A 21236-nucleotide genomic window follows, 5' to 3' on the forward strand; every position below is an offset into this window, starting at 1 on the left:
GAGAGACAGGGGTCGTATACATAGTAGAGCAGGAGAGGAGAGGAGAGGAGGAAAAGAGCACCTCTAATTAATGGGTGCCCCAGGAAGTAGTTGGAGCAAAGTCTGTGGGAGCGAGTTTTCCCAGCTTCCTGGTATCTCAAGAAGGCTACAGCACCTCCTCATTTTCATCCACGGCATCTTCCAAGGGTTTACTTCACACACAGACATGGGCACTAAGAATATTTTTTCCTTTGAGGGTTTATTGTTTTTTTCTTTTTTTTTTTTTTTTTTTTTTTTTGGAAAGGGCAATGCTGTGGGCTGTGCACTTTTATGGAAAGGGCAATGCTGTGAGCTGTGCACAATTCAGGCCTAGAGGTCTGCTCAGCTTTCATGTCTCTACAGGCAAGTGCAGCAAAACGACAGGGCTATGTCTTCTCTGTGGCAGCAGTATTGTGGGAGACCCTTAGACTGGCGTAGATTGCCATCTCTCCTTTGCATTCAAGAACACAGTGATGATTCAGTTTGGGATTATCTTAAACTATATGTGGAAAGCCATTATCCCAAGTTCCCAAGCTGGAAACCCTGTGACTTTCTGTCATTTCTCTTCCCTATTTATAAATCTTTCCCTTCTTTTCCTCAGCCTTCTACTCCTGCCTCTCCACCCTGACCTGCTTCTGCGTGCTCCCGGAGGTGAAACCGAACAGCTGCAATTGTGACACTGCAGTTTGTGTGTCATATTGTAACTGGGTTTCCACATCCTCCTCACTCTGTTGTAAAAGCACTCGAAGAGGAAGAAGGGCAAATAATGAAATATAGGAAAGCAGGAAAAGAGGAAGCAGCCCAGAGACAGCAGCCCAACTGAAATGCTAAGAATTATGGAGAAGTGACAGAAAGGGAAGCACAGACCAGGAATTATACTTGGTGGCTTAGCAGAAGAAAAATTTTAAACAAACAAAAAATATATAGGCTTAGCCTTTTCTGCCTCTGCAGCAATCTTCTAGATTACTATTCCTCTCCGACTTTCGCCCACTTGACCTGTATTCCCCTTCACACCTATTTTAAGACAGTTACCAGACTGTGCTGCTCTGTGTGCGGCTGGACTTCACCAAACCTGAACCAACCACCACCCCCCTCCTTATCTTCATATCCACCAAGAGGAGGGACTCCTCAAATCACTCTCAGAAAGAAAAAAGGGAAATCAAACATAAAGAAAAGGCCTCAAAATGCCTAGCCTCAGGGTGAGAAGGCTCGATTAGGCAATGGTCTTATTTGCTGAAGGCAGCCATGGAGGACAGAGTGATGGAAGAGTACGGAAGGAAATTGGCTAAAGCAGAGCAGGGATTGCCTAACTAAGCAATCCTGCCCGGCTGCCAGCGGATGGAGCAGACAGCTTAGGAAGTCCTTCCACTGAGATCATGTACCATTCTGTCCCGCTCGTTCAGAACGAAACTTGGCCGGAGCAGAAAGTGTTTGATATTCACATGAATTTTCTCTTCTCCATTTGCAGGCAAAAGAGATACAAAGCAGAACATGAACCTCTTCAAGAACAGAGTGGGATCCAGCTTTTTACACTCTCCAATTTCTCAGGGACTTTTCAGCAAGAATTTGTCTGATAAGGGCTGAGTAGAAAGTAAAAACTTGAGAAATGGCCCTCTATAAATATCACAACACTAATAGTTATGCATCCCTTTTGAGTCAAGCTCCAGTCTTTATCTTATCCAGTGGCTAACTGAATTTTGTAGTTTCTCAGGAAGATAGTGGTGAAATCCCACATGTAAATGAAGACAGGAGTGTTACACAAAGGTGTACTGCGGTATAATTATTTGTTCATCACTGCATGAAAGCTACCCTGTTGGAAGAGCTCATTCAAAACCATTTGTGGCTATTCCCCCACAAAGGAGGCTGTCAGGAGGTGATAAGAAATGGGTATTAGTGAGGCTTCATTTTCTTTGAACCACTCTTGCACAGAGAATATCAACAGGCTCAGCTATTTTCACTACCATTTATCTGTGAATTAGGAAATATCTTCTGGGCCACTAGATCAGTGTTTAGTTCTTCAGCTAAAGTTAATGTATTTTGGAATGTGGGTAACAGAGGAGACGTTACTTTACCTGCCTAGGAAGGAGTTAGCAGTTTCCTCTTGCGAACAGCAACAGTCCCTTAGACATTATGACTGTTGGAGATGTGCACTGCATGTCCCATCCTGCAGCTCTGACTGCTCTTTCATTTCCCTCCAGATACAGCACTGATACCTCTAGTTTGCAGTGGCATAGTTTATACACTGCGTTATTTTTCTAGGGATGGAGAGTGACCAAGCTGTGTAATACCCATGTACACGTATGTGAGAGGGACTATGACCATTGTGAAGGTTTTGCCTAGCTTGTCATGTCCTACCTATTACAGAGAAGGGCTGGTGTATGTTTTGGGTTTGAGGGGCATGACCTGCCTTTTTCTGGCTTTACTATCTGGTCTGGTTTTAACTTCATTAGAGCCCATCTTGATTTAGTTCAGCATTTCCAAAGACAAAAACCAGACATGCAGCTGTTCAAGAAACAATGCTATGTCAAGTCAAATGAGTATTGTAAGAGAGAACTTAGCTATGGATGTTCTCAACAGCGAATAAACACAATTTTTCTATTTGATTTTGGATGAGAAATGTCAAGCAAAAGAGGCAGAAATATGATCATTTTCTGGTCAAGCCAGTCATAATGTTACTTACTGTTAAACCAGGACAGCTGGAAACAGCTAAGCACTGGCCTCTACTGCAATCCTGGCCATAAGGAAAGGCATGAGTAGTTTGCTTGGTTAGGGAGCAATACCACAAGGGGATTTTTATGCTGATGTAAACTTGGGAAAAAAGAGAACATTAAATAGCAATAGAAATGGGCAATACTTGGTCCAGAACTATTCTCAGTTTCTCACCAATTATAAATAGTACTTATCTTTTAATAATTCTCTTCCTCACAAAAAGTAACCTTCTGCTTCAGCCTATAGACAATTTGATAACAAACAAAATCTTATGGCCTCAAAGAGGGACAGGGCATTGGATGCAGACTGAGGAAATCTAGGTTTAATTCCTAGCTCGGCCACAGACTTCCTGTGTGGCCATGGGAAAGGCACTTAATCCATCATGTGCCCTTACTTCCCTATCTGCACATTTTTCAATTCTTTTTTTAATGGGGATAAGATTTTTTTTTTTTTCTAATGGGGAAACTCAAAAGCTATGTTGCTGTCTAGAGTGATTCCTGCATCTGGGTACACGTCTCTCAAGTGTCCTACCACATGAGGCTGGAATCTGGCCATGAACTGGTCACCCTTCTGGCATGTGTCCCACAGAAGGTGACTAGGGACCATGGGACAGGCAGCAGTGGTAGCTCGAGAAGCTGTATCCCTTAGGTATTTGTGAAAATGCTACCCATAATCTGTGATGTGTCCCACAGAATTATACAAAGCTAGAATCATTGTCTAGCCTAATAAACCTCGGTTACATCCATTAAATACTGGATATCAAGTGCTTGGAGCCCTCAGCCACTTCTCCCTTATCTGGGATTGCTCAAGGTCAAAAAGTAGGCTTTTTCTTCCTCAGACTAATGATGCAGAAGCAGGAAAGGAATGATATTTTTCCTCAGTTGGCCTTTTCCCATGCTACCACTCTGTTCCAAGAGAGATTAAAAATCCCAAAGGCAACTACCTCAAGAAAAAAAAGCGTAAGCTGTTTAAAATATCCAAACCAGTTTTTAATTTCCCGCCACACTGCAGCCAGCATGGCAGAAGTTATCAGTGGTCTGAGAAAGGAAACAAGAGAAGGGCTCAGCCTGTACCTTTTTTGTAGGAAATGACTAAATACTGAAAACTGTGTCATCTACAGTTCAGCTTTGTAGCACTTCTCATACATGTTCAGTTATGAGGTGTGAAATCTCATTCCAAAAACAAATTGCTACAGTATTATTTTTGTAATGCAAAAGATCTTCAGAAACATCTCAGCAAAAAGAAAAGCCTGGACAAGAGTATGGATTTGACCCCCTGAAATTTGGGCTTATATCCCAACCTTATCCTCAGCTGCCCACCCTCCTAGGACCAGCCTCGCTCACTGCTCTGTCGTGCTGGCACCAAGCTGTAATTCCACTCATTGCACTGGCATGACCCAAATCAGCCTGTACAAATAGGCACGGAGCTGGAAATCAGCCCTCCCCTTTTTCCAAAAGTCCAAATGATACCATGAATTGCTCCTCTGTATTAAGATCTAGACTAATTAGAAGTCAGGCAATTAATTATTTCCTGATTCCCAAAATGATCTAATCATTTGCTGCCAATATTTATTTTATTTCCTCATGTACCATCACCAAATCCTTCAATTATTTATGTCTACCTGTTTTATATTTTTCGATCTCACTTTTCAAGCTAAAGAGATACATTGTTTAAAACAAAGCTGAGTACTTTGAACCAAACCAATCCCACTGCACCCTGGAAGAACACACAAGACTATTTTGCTGCAGCTATTAGAAACATTTGCTCTGTGGTCTCCAGAATACTATTTGTGGTTTAGATTCCACAGCACAATTGATTACATCTCATTGTGCCCTACCTCACACTTACCTTGGCTAGGAATTGTAAGGCTTAATTAATCAATCATGTATATATAGCTTTAATTAGATTGTAAGCTCTTTGGGATGTGCTGTTGCTGTTTGTGCAGTGTCTAGAGCTACAGAGCTCTGTTCCTTTTCCAGGAACACTGTGCCACGACACAAATTCATAGATAAAAACAACAAAACAATTGGAGAGGAATGACAGTAGAAACACCTAAAGCTTAATTCAATTCGCTTCCCAGTCTTACATAAACAGTAAGAGCTAATATGGACAGAGGACACGCAATTACACGCAACTAGAACAAGAACTGTGCTGTGAAAGCTGGCACCAGGCATTCAGAGAGTGATCAAAACTTGGCCTCCCATAAGGGTTAATGATCTGTTCAGATCATCAGCATTGGCGTTTCCTGCCCTCTCAGCATTTATGGAATATTTGAAAGTGTCCAGCAGGCAAAGTTTCTGTCAAACTTCCTTTCTGCTCCCAGTCACGTGTCCTAGACATTGTAAGTGTCTTTTACTTGGAGGCATCCTTTTGTCGCTTTTTAAAGCATCTACCCAGTTTATGTTTAAAGCACTTTTCAAATATTGCAAAGGAACAGACATTGCTTTGCATTTTTACCAAACATGAAGGATTCTAAGCGTAGAAACACCCAAATGTGTGTGCTAATGTGCTATTACACATTAGGAAACCTTCTTCTTTCCCATGAACTACCAAGTTGCAACTCCTTGTTGCTACCAAGCCAGAGAGAGTGCATCAGTACTACTCAGTCCAGGATTCATAATGCACCTATATTTCATACTAACACCCAGACAGTGTGGCTGGACTAAGAGTGAGGCAAATGGAAAGTGTGAAAAATCTTAAATTAAAATGCTAAGCAGCTCTACAGAAGTTGCTGTTTCTTACTAGCTAAGGTAAGCTTTGGTATTTGTGCCGTGGCCATGCTGCACTGTGGAGTATAGTGTGAGGTCAAGAAAGCAAATGGAATCTTGCTAACTTCACTACCTAGGAACACATACATCTGGAAAATCTGGAAAAACAGTTTGGGCTACTGGGTTGTATAGGGTGAACCAGGTCACGTCCAGGCAAGTTTGTCAGAGGCTGCAGCAAGTGTGCAGACTTGGTCTTCAGAAAATTAACCTTTACCTGATAAACTGGTCAGCAACCAAGGACAAAAATATGGGACTGACGAATGATGCTTTGTTCATTTGGAGGAGAGCGTATCAAGGAAAGTTGCTTCTGCCTTGTCCAACACAAAAAGACAAAATCGTGCTGGCCGAATATTTCTGAGCACATAAGCCACTCAAATCCCAGTGATCCCAGTATCCTACTGGCAGGCCTGTGGATTCTTGGAAACTGTTGGACATCAGGATTGTCACTTGCATCAGAGCAGTGCCGAGAGCTCTCCTTGCCACCAGGACAAACGAATCACAACTCATCCACAGCTTCAAATTCCTTTACCTCAAAGGCACCATGGAGTCCTAGCGAAGCTGATGTAAGCCACAGGGTCACGCCTTCAGGGTAATGTGCTTCTCAAGCGTTCATAGAAGAGAACGTTAAAAGTTTCATTTTCTGTTGTCATCTTTTTTATCGAATGAATGTGCAGCGGCTGTTAGTAGCGCAGGACTGTGGCATGCTGCGGCAAACCTTCCCAGCAAGTCTTGTGAAATTTGTTTCTGCTGATGCAAATGTGCTATTTGCTAGAGCTCCCCATTGCTATCTGATGAACTCCCATCCTATGCCTGAACGTGAAAAACACAACCCACAGCCCAGAATATGTGGATCACTGTGTTCTCAGGAAGTATGCAACTAATATAACTATTTGTGTTCTGTTTCACTGAGGGTAAAAAAGAGGGGTGAAAAAAACACCATTGCACCGCAAACACCAGTCCTCACACAGGAAGGCTGGGGACTGCATTTTGCTCAACTAGCCTGGCCTTTGCGAGGGGTTATATTTTGCACTCAGCTGTAGCTACCTGAGACGTGCATAAGGAGATTCCCTGAATATCATTTTGCTTTCCGGGACGGGAGAGCAGAAGGGTCCATCACTACATCTGTTACAGTGGTTCTTTTAAACATGCTTTTGTATTCGTTAGCTCAGTTAGCTACTGAAACATCTCTAAGAAAGTTACCAAGTTAGGCACGCATCAGCTTTTAGTGGAAAGCTGTATCTCAAATGAGAGATACAAGATATTATATCTGCACTTCCCATTAGATTATTTCAATATGTCAGCCATCTATCCCTCTGCTGTGAGGATCAGACATCCCCCAAAGCTTCACTGTGCAATTCTAAATTTGGTATAGGACTGCAAAAGAATCTTCTAGAAAAAACATTTCATCAACGTATCCCTCACTCTCCATTACAGACCTTACCTGAATAACACTGTAAGAAATCAAGCAAATAAAACACCCGAACGCGGGAAGGAGTAGCATTTATGAACTGCGGGGGAGGATCTCAAGAGCCCATCTACCCTTTCACTGCTGTGCCAGCAGCAGCAGGCAGGAGAGCCTCTCCGGGGCATCGCCTCAGGCGAGGAACACCAGTGGGAAGGATTGACAGGGGGTGCATGTCTCTCTTTCCTTTCCCCAGCTCCCCCTTTCTTCATGAACACCTTGGTGGTCCTTTTAGTACCATGAGCCCGTCTGCCTTCACAGCCGCCTTGGCCCGGCAACTTTACACAGACTGTAAAAGCCACAACGGGTACAAGTGGGTCTTCCTCAGCTGCTGCCCACTTCCCAAATGGAATTTACACTTAGGTTTCTTATAGGGATACAGATAAATTAGCAGGAACCAACCTTTTCCTCTTTTAGGTTTGAAAAAAAATATTTTTATAACGTGCTTATTTTGCAGAGTATATGTTTGATAGGTCTTTTCTTTCCCTCTTAAAAAGAATGAAAAGCTCAGCTTTCAAGATAAATGCTCTTTTGCATATGTGTGCTGTTTTTTAGTTTTTTACACAGACATACACGCAGAGGAATTTGACTTTGCAGGCACATAATTTTATGTTTGCTGACAGAGATATCTGTGTATGTACATGTGTGTATGTGTGTGCATTTACACATGTAAAAGAGATAAAATTGAATAAATGGCTCCTGTTGGCTGGAAAATACATTGCCATTTCAAACTTCAATGGGAGTATTAAAGAGAAGAAATGAATTACAAAAAGTTTTAGAAATGAAAAATATTTTTGCGTTGCATCCTTAACACCAAGGGCTAAATCATGCATTGTATAAATCAATCTCTTTCATGGCACACGGGAAAGAGCTTATTGGCAATGGATACACTGTATAGTGAATGTACAGACTCATTAATGTGTAATTACAGAATAAACAATATCAGACTTCTCTAGTCTGTTTTGCAAGGAGAAAAAAAATTCCACTTAACACCACAATAAGCCCATGATAAGATACCAATTTTACTAGGATCTACTAACAATGTGATGGTAAGATTAAACATATGTGTTGCTACACCAGAGGTAATGCCTCATTACCATTATTCCTTCCTTGTCTTTTACATGTGTTGGGCTCCAAAGCCACTGAAGTGTTTTGCTAGCACAAATATCATTTCTCATTTTTATTTCTACTTGCCATTATGTGGACAAATGGGCAGGAAGCTCAACCCCTCCCCAGAAAAGCCTAGTTCCCATTTGACTTAGAGATAAATTGTTGTAGGTCCACATCTGCAGCAGCAGAAGTCCCAGCGACCACGCTGGCCATCAGGGCTTTCCCACCTCCCCTCCAACGTCCAATGATGGGAGGTGCCAGTTACAAAATGATTTAGATTCTGGGAGGAAGAAGAATGAACCCGGACTCAGAAAGGAAGGTGCCATGTCAGTGTGGAAGAGATGTTCTCACCTCTTCGCTCATGGCTTCAGCCTGGGGAAACCAAGAGGGGTGCTCTGCTCAGGAGAGACAGAGACGTTCACAGCCTGAATTGTGAATTCTCCACCCAGCTGGGGGTCGGGGTAGGGATGGATCATGGACAATTCGACACTTCCCTCGGCCACATAGACGTTTCTTTCCCTTTGCAAATCTGGCCACAAAAACTGAGCAGTGGGTCTCAGTCCACCCCACAATAAGGCAAATAATTTTTTCATAGCGAATTCTATATGTGCATGTATTGTTCTCCCCTGAAAATAAATTCTCATATGGGAAGACCCAGAAAGATATCTCCGAAACCAAGATGCAGCGTGAGGGGTGCAGAAACGGCAGCGTTCCCTAGCTGGCAGTCGCCACTTCGGTGCTAATGAAACCATCCCGCTTCAACACCAACCACTGCCACCACTTCCGAGCATTGCAACACATATTCACAGCAGGAAAAAAACAGGCTCAATAACTCAGTCCATATAATGCTGAGGTGGACAGTACTGTGAATGAGAAGGGACTGATCTCCCTCCAAAAAAACCCTAAGCCGTCATTAAAAATCAGAATGCAAAGCTCTCAGCTTAGACAAAAACCAAAACACAAAAACCACCGAAGATTTGGGAAGTTCAAATCCATAGCGGGGATGTTGGCTGATCACAGCTTCTTACAAATATGTTACTTAATCAGCAGGGAGGGCAAAATCATGTGCAGATACTCTCTGTTATATGAAGGAGTTAGCAATTCCTTTTAAAGCTCTCAATTTTATTTTTTTCAAAGGAGGGGTCAGGGAGCAGGTGAGTTCTTATGTCGTTCCATAAAATAATCTAGAAGTTACTGAAAACTTTGGTAAGAGCCACTTCCTCAGAAGTAACTTTTCCAGGGTAAAAAAAACTGGCTTATGTGAAAGTTCTCCTTACTCTTCAGTCTCTTCTCTTTTTTTTTCTCTTTAAACTCTGATATATGTGGCTTGGAAGAGTGGAAGTCAATTCATTCTGTCACATTTCTCCACTTTTGCTACATTTATTACACTTCTTAAATGAGATACTTTTGGACCATCTTTGGGGGAGGAGAAATGGGGGAAATGGAAGGTGAAAACCAAAGAGCAAAACATGGACCTTAACTTTTCTTTTTGGATCAGCCCTGTTTTGGTTGGAAATTGAGAGTAATTCTGTGTTTGCTCTACATTTACTAATTCTCTGCAAACCTTCACTGGGGTTCTTAATCCCATTCTTAGGTATGGATTTTGGCATGTTAGGTTTGAGATCTTATTTATATCAAAGAAGTAGGAGTTACTCACTTCCAAAAATCCCATTTGGTGCCTGTGGTGTTAATATGGCTGATGGTGGAACGATAGGTTAGATACCTTCTTGGGATTTCTTCTTATGCCTATAACTTAGACACCTAAATGCTTCTTGGAAACATGTCCCTAAACTGCAATGGGTACAAGAACTAGGCACTATTCCTAACTTAAAAATGTGTAAAAATCAAAGAAAGAGAAGGACGCACCAAATGGGTTACTTTACTAGGAATTACGTTCCCTTCATGTGCCCCTTTACAACACAGAATTCACTTACTGGGGAGGGAGGGAGCAGCAGAAAGTGTCTCACATTGCAGGCTGCAGGTCTATCCTGCTTTTGGGCTGCTGCTCTGCTGGCTCGCTTACTCAGGGAGGCAGCTAGATGAGGCAGGACAGAGTTTCCAACAAGCTGTCTCTGGAGGCCAAAATCCTGGGGTGCTGGCTGCTCCACCATCACAAGTTAACAGCTTGTTGTGGTCACACTTCTTCACTATAAATGACACACTGAGGGTGAGCCTGCACTGGCTGCTATGGCATACCTACCTACTGCACGCGGGGCAAAGCTTTTTCCGGAGAGACCATCTTTCGAGGCTTCAAGAAATCTCACGTAGTGAGCTCAATGAAAAAGTTTCAGGGACAAATCTCTGTCCTGCTGCAATGAGTGGCTTTAGGACTACAGCTCCAAAAAGGAGCTCCCTCCATCCCCTGCTCTTTACCCAGTTCTACACTGGGGAAACCTATGGTGGCATGGCCACACTGTAAATCCTTCCCTGCAAATCTCTAATGCGGGGATGAAGCCACAGTGACACTGTGTTTGCACATTTTGTTGTGGGACAGAGCCTGGGGAGCTCGCACCTGAGGGGAGAGCGTTACCGCAGGTCCTCTGCAGCCAGAAACCGTCTCCTCCCAGGGAGGCACCATAGCAGGAGTTGAAATTAGAGAAATGTGAGGAGAGGCTGAACAAAATCAAAACAGCAGCTTGTTCCAAAACGGTGCCTCTAGAGGCAGGTGGTCCCTATACTGCGCCTCAGTCCAGCAGTTAAGCTTTTCGCTCAGGGTGCACTCCTGAAGAGCACTCAGGTTGAACAAGAACTTGCTCAAGGGAAAAAGCAAGCCTACAAGAAAGAGCAAGCAAGAAATAATACAGAATAGAGAGATGGCTGCTGTTGGGAGGTCCATCCAACCTTTTGATGCAGAGTCATTCCCTTAAAATAACCTGAGGTTTAGCAAGCTGCAGTTACAGAGGTCCTCCCCAACTTAAAATATGCTCCCCTTCCAGCCAGAGCCCTGTATTTCTGAGTTGTGCTGCAGCCACGGCTGAGATCCTGCTAGATAATTTTAACTCCCGAGCTAGAACGGGGCTTATCTCTGAGGCACATCTCTTCTGCTCAGATAAAGACAACTTCCTCTAACTGCAGATTAGATCAGCAGGCTCAGTATCCGTACCTAAAAGCCACACAGCTAAACATACTGCACCTCTCCAGTTCAAACAATGCTCGCTGCTTTCTCAACGCTGAAGAAATAAAACTCGCACAGCTCCCAGGCTTTCCCTGGCTTTTGCGCTAATGTTCCTCTCTGAAAACATAGCAGTACCCAGCAGGCACTCATAAAATTGGCCACAGCTCCACAAGCTACACAGCTCTGGAGAAATAAGGGAAAAAAATCATAGCTTCACCACCCACTGCAATGTCATGTTGCCACACAGTGGCAACAGAAACCATATTTCTACCAAATGGGCCAGGAATGGAAAAACTCCTCGCAAAACTAAGTAGAAATCACTGGAAAAAGTACAACTTAGGATCAATTCTGTTGTCAAGGATTTGATTTTATCAGTAGCTCCGATTGCATCAGAGGACAAATTTTTACGGGCCTGCTTACAGAGTGGCTCTGCCCCGGCTTTGCACGGGCTGAGTCTGCGCTAATACAGTGCAGCCTACGCTGGGACTGCAGCAGCTCTCCTTTCCAGACTGGCTCAGACTCCCTTCAAGAAACTACTTGCAAGTTTGTTTTGAAAATGGTCACCCTCCATTACTTGCAGCAAGCATTTTTAAATTTGATAAAGGAATTTGCCTTCAGTAAGAGGGCTGTTCTCCACTGGCCTTGTGAAAATCCGTGCACATTTTGCTAAGTCCTAAGTCATTACATTGAGCACAGCTTGTCTCTGGCAGTGTGGCTAATTCCTCAGCTTCACAACAGCCCCGTATACCTGGGTCTTCTGCATGTCATTCTAGCACACTGTTTTACACTATGGAAAACATACTTTTGAAGGCTGGTATATACCGTATATCCCATACAGCATATATAAGGGCATTCATGAAATTTGTCACATGTCTTCTCCCACTAAACCACCCCCATCTTCCTCTGTACAAATTCCCAGAAGAGTTTTGCATACAAAATGAAAATAATCCTGACAGAAATATCTCCTGCGTTCCCCTTAAAAACAGGTATGTCATATTGGCAGGGTCTCAGAGCACGCAATACCAGTCCATACTGGGGACTGGTACTTTGGGGCTAGAAATAGGGGCTTCGGGTCAAACAAGAGGGGAGATTCCCAACTTCCCTATTTTTAAAAGTTCCTAAAGTATTTTAGTTACAAGTTTTTCAATTCCTTCAGAAGCCTCCTCAGTTGGACTTTCAAGCCCTGTTTCATTGTGGAGGGTTAAAGACAATTTTTAAAGCTCCCCAAACCATCTTGAAACAAATTTTCTCTCTGCTCTCAGAGCCAGTAGGGCTACATCAGGTAAGACAGCAGTTATCAGCAGTTATTTACAAAGGCTCATCAGCTCCTACACACTTTAATACGTTTGAGCAACAGAGATGTCCATCCAGAGCAAGTAAAACACATTACACAGCCCTCCAGGTTACTTTAGTTCTCTGAATGATTACGTGCCCATGTGCACACATGCCACACGTGCATTTTATTACACATACACAACACACTGCCTTCACAGCCACTGAATTCCTACAGGAGGAGCGCAGAAAGATGTTTGGTTCTGGCAGTCTTTTTTCTCAGCCCCTTTCCCGGCCCTACAGAAGTGTCAGGGCAGCAGAGAGCTGGACCTGTCTCAAGCAACAGGACCGATTTTGCAAGCTGGGGTGGGGCACTTCCCCTTTTGGCTTTTCTCCCTTCTCCCCTCTGTCTGCAGCCTTTCCACACTTTTACTCTGCCTCCACCCAGCTATGTGTGAATTGCAGCAGATTGATGTAATGGCAAGCTGTTGTGGTTGGGCTGGTGGCCCCTCAGCAATGCTTGTGTCCGTGCTCTCAAATGCTTGAGCTCCTTTTAAGGAAATAAAGCACTGAAGCAGCTCAGAGTGAGGACAGTAACTAGCTACTCATGCAGGTTACCACCTCTGAATGCCCATGGCCAGGAGGGAAGACCCCAGGATGCGAAGGCAATGCCAGGTTCCCAGTGACGCCAGGCACCGAGGCTCTGCAGCTACACAGGCTTCTGCTTCAGTAACAGGGTTGTGGGAGGGAGGTAACATCAGTGACTTGACATTTCTCACTGGAGGAGAAAAATGTCAAAAAGCTCTTTCCTTTTAACATCTCTTTCCATACTAATGTCCTTTATTTTAAACAAATAGAGAGTTTCTAACTTCATATAAATCTTATCTGTCTTCTGTTGATGTCTAGGATCACCTTGACTTGTTACTTTGGGCATCTTCTGTCAGTTGTCCAAGAGTTTCAACCCAATTTTGTGAGATGAGTTCTCCCCACCTCTTCCTCTCAGAAAGAAGAATATCTGTACGCATTATATATTCTAGGTCCAGACCGTAATCTGTGACTATGTTGGTGATCACTTTTTTTAGTGAGAAACCCTTGACTTCCGTGTTGGAAGTCTAAATGTTCATCTTCAGCATCAGACAGCTGCCTGTGCAGAAATGGTGAGCCCACAGCCTCTTTCCGAGGCCAGTAACACTGTGAAATGGCTTTTTGTTTTTTACCCATCAATGGCCAGCTACGGTACGGGCAGTTATGGATAAAGGAAGGTACTGCTTGCCTTTCTGGGCAAATGCTACCACTGCAGCAAACGGCTTTTTCAGCATGAAGTAGGGTCTGACCTACAGCTCACTGAATCATTAGCTTCCCACACACGGCTTGAATTAGGATACAGTCCCAGCGCATAAACAGCCCTAAATTGCAACCGTCTACCACATACGGGATGTTCAGTACTGATTATCCACAAAAGGTGCACACAACATTTAACCTGAAACTTGAATGGAGACAGTAAGAATCAGCAGAAGATATTTCAAATCAGCTCCTATGTTAGACGTTAGCATGGGAAATAGGGCAGCCCGTCCAAAATAGGCTGCAAAGCACTAATTCTTAATGGAATGGAATTTCAGTGGGATGTGTATTTCTAAATAACTTAGATCAAAATTTCAAAATGATATTTAGGAGAGATGGTAACAGCCTTAAACAGCTGTGAAAATCTAGCTCCTCGCTTGTCTGAAAACGTTCCCAGCGTTTTCTAGAAAAACTAGATGTAGAGCAGGTGGATGAGCAGAGTAAAAAAAATAAAATAATAAAAAAGTTATAGGTGCCAGATCAGACTGAGAAGGAAATTTGGGGTGGAGGACAAGGAAGGAAGAAGATCTAGTGGATAGAGCAGCAGAAATGAAGTTTGCAGGAGGAAGCTGCTCAACACATAGTGGCATTATGGGAGTTACAACATTAAAAATATAGCAAGCTCATCAAGGAAATGAAGAGACATAGCAGTGACCAGAACACATCTTTTAATATGTTTCTGCTTTGCTGTGCTGCTTGGGGTTATTACTAGAAACTGTTGATGACTTTACTTCCACAAATGACCTTTTCACACCCGCTTATCATTTTTGCATTGGTCAGAAGCAACCCATGCCTTGGCAGCCTCTGTCTGGGGACACAAGTGAAAGCATAAATTTCATGAACCTCTGGACACCTCCCTTATGAAATTTGCACCCTGTCTAGTCATTTTAAGTGAGACACTCAAAATCTGAAGGCACCCAATAAAATCTGGTACTCTGAATTGAGTACATTAACTTCTGAATTCTATTGCAACTTCATTCTCAGAGCAGGAGAGATGTTTCAAATGGTTCTCTCTATCAGGTATATAGCACCATGTTCAAGTCTCAGTTTGGGGTTGGAAGAAGCAAGAAAGGACATTTTTGAAAACATGCAGAGGAGCTAGAGCCTATCTTTCTTTTCTAAAAATAGCTTATTTCCCCTAATCTTTGACCTTTAAAATGCTAAATTGATGAAAAAGGTAATTAAACTTTTGACTCCAGGGTTAAAGGTTTCATGAAGTGTTACTACAAATCTGCGTAAGCAAATGGTCATTTGAACACTTCTATCTCACAGGCTGATTAAAATTAAAAACAGATTTCTCACCTAATTTTAGTAAGATGAGGTAAATACTTACTCTTTTCATTTAACAAACCTGCAATTTCCATTGTTACCTCTGTAACACTACACGTACAAAAAAGTCCTCCAGAGCCTAGTGGCCCTTTTCCATAAAGGTCTGACTCAAATTATCCTTTCTCAGTGCGTGCTGTATGGACAGCTGATGTCTCAGGGCGTTACAGATTAAGTGGAATGCACTGTAAATCATATGTTGAAATACAGCAAAATGCACAGGGGATTCCCTTTTGACGAAGGAAGCAGGTGGGACATTAGGAAAGTCACATAGAGAAAAATTATTGCCTCATTGTATCTGCTCATGTGCATTGATGATCAGTTATCATAGGCCACAGTCTATCTCCCAGGTATGAGATACATATAACATCAGTAGGTCCTTACAATACTCTCCCACCTATTTATCGTTCTTCAAACTGCTTTTTCAGATCATCCTTTTCTACCTAAGTTTGGTGATAAATAGAGCTGAGAAACAGATCTTAGGACTTAGAGATGACAGTGTTGCACTGAATGCCAAGCCTGTCTACACTGCCATGCCACTGCCTACACAGAAAGACAGTCCCCTTCATCCCTAATACATCTATGGGATCATATAGGCCAAACACCACTCCTAAGGCACTGGTTTATACCTAACAGATTTTCTTTTGACGATAATCCAGAATGTGCATAGCAATCATAAGGCTCCTGATATGCTTGGGGCATGTGTTCAGACCCTTTTTGTAAAAAAAAGAGAATTAATTTTTTCAGTATACTGTTTTCAAAGAGTTAGTTTAGGGCTAGAAAAATGAGCAGTAGAAGAGGTAAGAACGTATGCAGCTTTACAGAAAAGACAAACATTGCAAGCGCTGGAGTTGATACCTACAGTTAAGATCATCCATAAAACAGAGTACTGTGAATTGTCTTTGTTTCTGTTGACTATGGTAAATGTCTCACTACAAGATGTGACCCTTCAAAACCAAAGAGCTATGGGTAGAGAAAATGGTTGTAGAAAAAATATTGAAAATCTAATTTATTGCTGAGTGCACAAAGTAAAACTAATGAGAACAACAGATGGAACTTATCATATTTAGGACAACAAAGATAACATTTTCTCCTTCATTTATTACAGTAACTTTTAATATGTGTTCATATTGATATATAATTGAACTATTAGGAGAATCGTTACATTATCAGCAAATGTAAATTTCATCTTTGCTGGTTCTGTATGGTATTTGCGAGGTAAAGTAAATTCAATGCAATTAAAAATCCTGTGTGTTTGTTTGGGTTTGAACAAGGGATTTTTTAAAATTATTATTATTTTTTAAATCAAGGGTTAAATATTTTGTAGGGTTTAGTTACTGTGGGAGAAAGGAGGCTTAACTCATTTTACTGAGTTGATACACAAGCAGTAAAGGCAAGATTTTGTCCAAAGAGCTTTGGACTGAGAAACAAAGCACTAGGTAAGTGATCAGATTATTAAAAAGCATTTTTAAAAATTAGTTTATTCATGAGGTATGTCAATATGCATGTAGGAGCTGAACTTTAAGCTCTCGTTTTTGGTAAGAGGGGATCAAGTGGTAAATAAAGTGAAGATGCATAAGATGTTGCATTGTCTACTAGCTAGTGCTGGAGTTTGGGAGTAGGCTCTATTCCTAATGCTGACACCATCCTGCTGTATTACCTTGGCTTGGTTATTTTGCCTTCTGTGCCTCCCTTTCTACCTACCGTCTTTTATTGGACTTCCTTAGACAATTTAAAGGCACTTGCAATCTTTGTGTAACCAGTCTTCCACCCCGACCTCAATTCTTACAATAGGAATGTAAAAATGATGAGCAATTATTTGTGGATAAACAAACATACTTTGATAGTCACTCCTCTCCTGAAATATTTTTATCATATACAGCATTGATCACAGCATTCTGGTAGTCATTGTGGTTTTTTTTCTCCCCCCCCACATTAGTAAACAAGTATGGTGCTCAAGTAATATCATCTAGTCTTTTTTAGTGCACTACACGTGAGCTGATGCATGCAGTAGTCAACAGCATTGCTAGTCCTTGATGTAGAGTCTGGGATCCCTAAGAAGAATCAGCGTTTTGCAAAATCATCTCTGGAAAATAATTTATTTTAATCCAATAGAGTTTATCAATTGTGGACTTTTACCTAGAAGAACAAAATTCAAGTGTTTTCTAAAGTTCTCCCGGTTAAAAAACTCAAGGGTAAATGAAAATCGGATATTGGAATCTGAAACATATGAATACTATGTGTGTTCTAATATGGCATTTCTGGAGAAATCTGAATAGCAGATAACATTCAAGATAGCATTTAAATTAATTAAAAAAAAAAAAAACAAAACACCTGAGAATTTACTGAATTTTTATCAAATCTGAGTTCAGATAATTTTGACCTGGATCAACATATTTAATTCCATTTCCTACACAGAATGAAAACCATCTTTCCTGGGGAGAATTTCATGCAATCAGTCATGCTTTAGAAATAAGATAAATAGTAGGATCTTTATAACTTCTCTGTGGATGAAAAGGCTTGCTGTCCTTCAAAATGCCTTTCCCAAAGAGAAGTTTGCACAAAAAACCACTAAGCACCTGAGTAATCCTGTGCTGAACAAGATGAAAAAGCACAGGGCCTGCTTGTATACCAGCTTGCTATATACTTTAACATTATTGACATATTATATTACGTACTAATCTTTCTTATCAGAGTGGACTAGTCATCTTACCCAAGACTCTCTCATTTTTAGCACTCTGTTGTCCTCCAGTACTAGTTGAAAGGTCCTCTGGTACAGGCATAGGTTCATCTGCATCATCCGGGACATCACTAATTGGAGGACTTTCTTTTCCTAGTAGTGAAGAAAGTAGCATCAGTGAGTCATCAGAGGACCTCATTTTCAAATAATACCGTAAGAGGAAAAACAAACCAAATAAAACTTAACAAAAATCCTAAACACTATTAAAAGCATGACATTCTTAGGACCAAAACCTGCTGTCCTGCAGAGGAAGGTTCTTTTGAATACAGGGTAATTATATTTGTGAAAAGAATGCATGGCCAATGTCTCTTCCAAATTTATTAAAGTCTGGATACACACTTATCAGTCTTACCCTTTTGGATATTTGTAACGCACATGGGTATTTTTCAGTTGCTATGCTCAGAAAATCCAGTTTAGCGAACGCAGACTAACAGATTACAAAGGTTATCAAATGGTCGTCTTTTGTAAAAACTCTTTCTTCCACAAATGCTCCTTGAGAGCATCTGGATTTGCTTCAATGACATAGTGAAGTCTAACCCACAAATATTCTGGGGCTCTAACAGAACTACCCAAAAAATAAAATTTTATCTCCAACTAAAAATTCAACTACATCTTCAGCAAGCTTCACTAATACCCACAGATCAAACTTTAGCTTTGGCTGGTCCTTGTGCCTACAAGTAATTAAGTGTCTGTAGCTCCTGGGACTTCCTAAAACATGTACAATTGGAAGAGGTCAGTCAAAACATGACTTCAAGGGTTTTATGATCTCTTATTTCTAAAGAGGAAAAAAACCCCAGTATCTTATGTACACAAGGTTTTGCAGAAGAAAGCAGTCTGGTGCTTTAGTGTCTTATAAGGATTATGGAACTGTTTTAGTGCCGAATGCAATACAATAAGGAAAATAAGTCTCTTGCTAAGTATTGCTCTTCCAGAAATGGTGAGGTTTCTTGGTTTAGCGCTCAGTCACAGCATATATATCCTGCCCACAGTACTATCCCTGTCTTGCAGAGCTTCTTTTAAAATGACTTCACACATCTGTAACAAAAGCATGCCTTGGAAACAACTACCAAAAGAATTATCTAAGTGATTAGTTTCATAGACTATTACTAAAAGGCTGGTCTTTGCATTAATAGCAAAGAATGGAGTAGGCCCAGAGCAGGATTTGAACTCAGTAATGTTCACATAAGACCTTTGTCTCCAAAATGGAGATGTTACCAATTTACACTGATGCAATCTATTAGACATCCCATAGCAATCAGCACACCAGCAAGGTAAGTAATTTTATGGCACAAAGGCCTAGCAAATTAGTGATTTTTTCTAATGAGAATTCCCTCATTAACACACAAACATTAATTAGTTCTGAAATCACTTCTCAGAAAAGGAAAAATTAAAAAAACCATAGCTTACTTAGGTGACAACAGTCTGGTGATGCCAGTTACGGATTTGACCTGAAAGAGGAAAACAGCTTCCTCCCAACATCCTGGATGAAGCAAAGCATTGTGCTTTCCAATCTATACTGATCATGATGGGGGGGAAATCACGATGGGGGGGGGTTAAGTCATCTTCCAAATTAGCTGGTTTGGGTTGTTTGCACAAATCTAGGTTTAAATGAATGAAATGAGTGGGTGACTGCATTTCTTAATGATGCATCTATCAGACTGTGGAATAATTTCTGAGCAGGAAATGGCATCAGGTGAACCGACTAAAACTGCAGCCAGAGGACCCGAGGGTAACCAAGGAACAGTCCTGCACTGGCAGAGACCGACTAGGTGATTTCATAGGGTCCCTCCCATCTCCAGCTTCTGCGGGGTATACTTAAATGGGCAAAATCTCACCCACTGGATGCGAATGCAAGAGCAAAGTTGGATTGTGTGAATGGAAACAAAGGACTATGAATTTTACAGCAGAGGAAAGTAAAAGCAGGAAGTAAGTTCATTAAAACAGTTTTTGCCATTGACTGTTTAGCTCCGTATTTAGTTATTCCTGTAGTTTTCTGCACTATTTTTATGGGACGTAAAGAACTTAAAGAACTGGCAGCAACTTTCCAATGCAAGTCCCATCCTGCCAAGCTCAGGTATCTCTTACAGATAGGATGCATGGGTGAGGAGAGACAGCTGAAATATTTCAGCTTTTTCAACACTTCCTCCCCAACAAAACAAAAACAAAAACAAAAACCCAGAAGTTTAATCGGAGGACAAGAGGCAGTCTGGTCAGAATTAGCTCTCTTGACACTACATGTAGGTTAAGGAATTTGTTAAAAAGTAATAGCCATCAAAAGCCACCAGCATCTTCCAAGGTTCAAATTGTGCTCCCAGTTACAACAACGGAAGTTGATGCTTTGACTTAGTGTAGATTCAGAAGAACTCTTACCCTAAAAAGCTGAAGGCTTTTTTGGCTACAAACCAATATAAACACATAATATCAGACCTATGAGATAACAGCAAACAAAATCAAAACTTTCTTAGTGTGGAATTTGGTATCCTAAATAAGCAGGCTAAGTAGGATGCTTTGAAGATAAGTCAAAGCAGTCTTTTGGAACAGAAACCTGTTAGTAGATCAGTACTTTTGCAGTTTATGGTGAACTGTTTGGTTCACTAAACAGGTATCAATCTTCTACTTGTTAAATTAATAGCCATTTGCCCAGGTGGCATGAATCAGACTAGCCTCACGGACTGGTGGGGCAGAAGCTGGAGATCTGGTACGCTTTCCTCTTTGCAGGAGACTGCACTTAAGAAAACTTAGTAAACTTGGCTTTAATGACTCATTTCACATAATTTGATTTCTTCCTGAGATCAAGAAATCCCTGCATGCAAAAAGGCAGGGTAAAAATAGTGTCTTTAAAATAGATATATTTGTTGAGCTCTGTGTCTTGGATTCTAGAGCATGATATTTGTATTTCATGCCTTAACTACATCTAAATTGTTACACCATGATAAATTCACTACTGCATGGTAATCTTACAGATATGCAATCTCACTAACATCCTTTTGCCATTGAATTTAGAAATGGAAAGGGGGTGGAGGAAAGGAGGGAGCAATTTGCCATTTAATTTCTAACAGGCATGTCCAGAACAATAACTGGTCGAAGGGATGGAGCTAAAAAAAAAACCACCTAGTGGCAAGTACTGGGGTAAATTATTAAAATGTCACATAACAGAGCCATAACCATAGATTTATTCCATTCCCATTTTTATTTTCTGCTCAAAAATAGGAAGTGAAGCATAAACAATGCAATCTAATCTTGGGGCAGGGGGGTGTTTGTTTTTGTTTTTTTTTTTTGTTTCTGGCACTGCCACTGATGCATGGCGCCCTTGGTTAAGTCATAAATGGAGATAACTTCAGCTGCAGGCTGTATCATACATTCCCCCAATTCATC

At 41.4% G+C, this 21236-nt stretch overlaps 1 protein-coding gene across 14 annotated transcripts in view; it reads right to left on the bottom strand.

Moving 5' to 3' along the window:
• Window positions 1-21236, bottom strand: part of IKZF1 (IKAROS family zinc finger 1 (Ikaros)) — a 55065-nt gene that overhangs the window by 29946 nt on the left and 3883 nt on the right. For all 14 annotated transcript variants that reach the window (XM_009585107.1, XM_009585106.1, XM_009585105.1 and 11 more), the window contains exon 2: window positions 17835-17954. In XM_009585107.1, the coding sequence (XP_009583402.1) occupies window positions 17835-17954 (120 nt within the window). The remainder of the gene's footprint in view (window positions 1-17834; window positions 17955-21236) is intronic.

Source organism: Fulmarus glacialis, unplaced genomic scaffold, assembly GCF_000690835.1.
Source record: "Fulmarus glacialis isolate BGI_N327 unplaced genomic scaffold, ASM69083v1 scaffold18809, whole genome shotgun sequence".
Taxonomy (NCBI): domain Eukaryota; kingdom Metazoa; phylum Chordata; class Aves; order Procellariiformes; family Procellariidae; genus Fulmarus; species Fulmarus glacialis.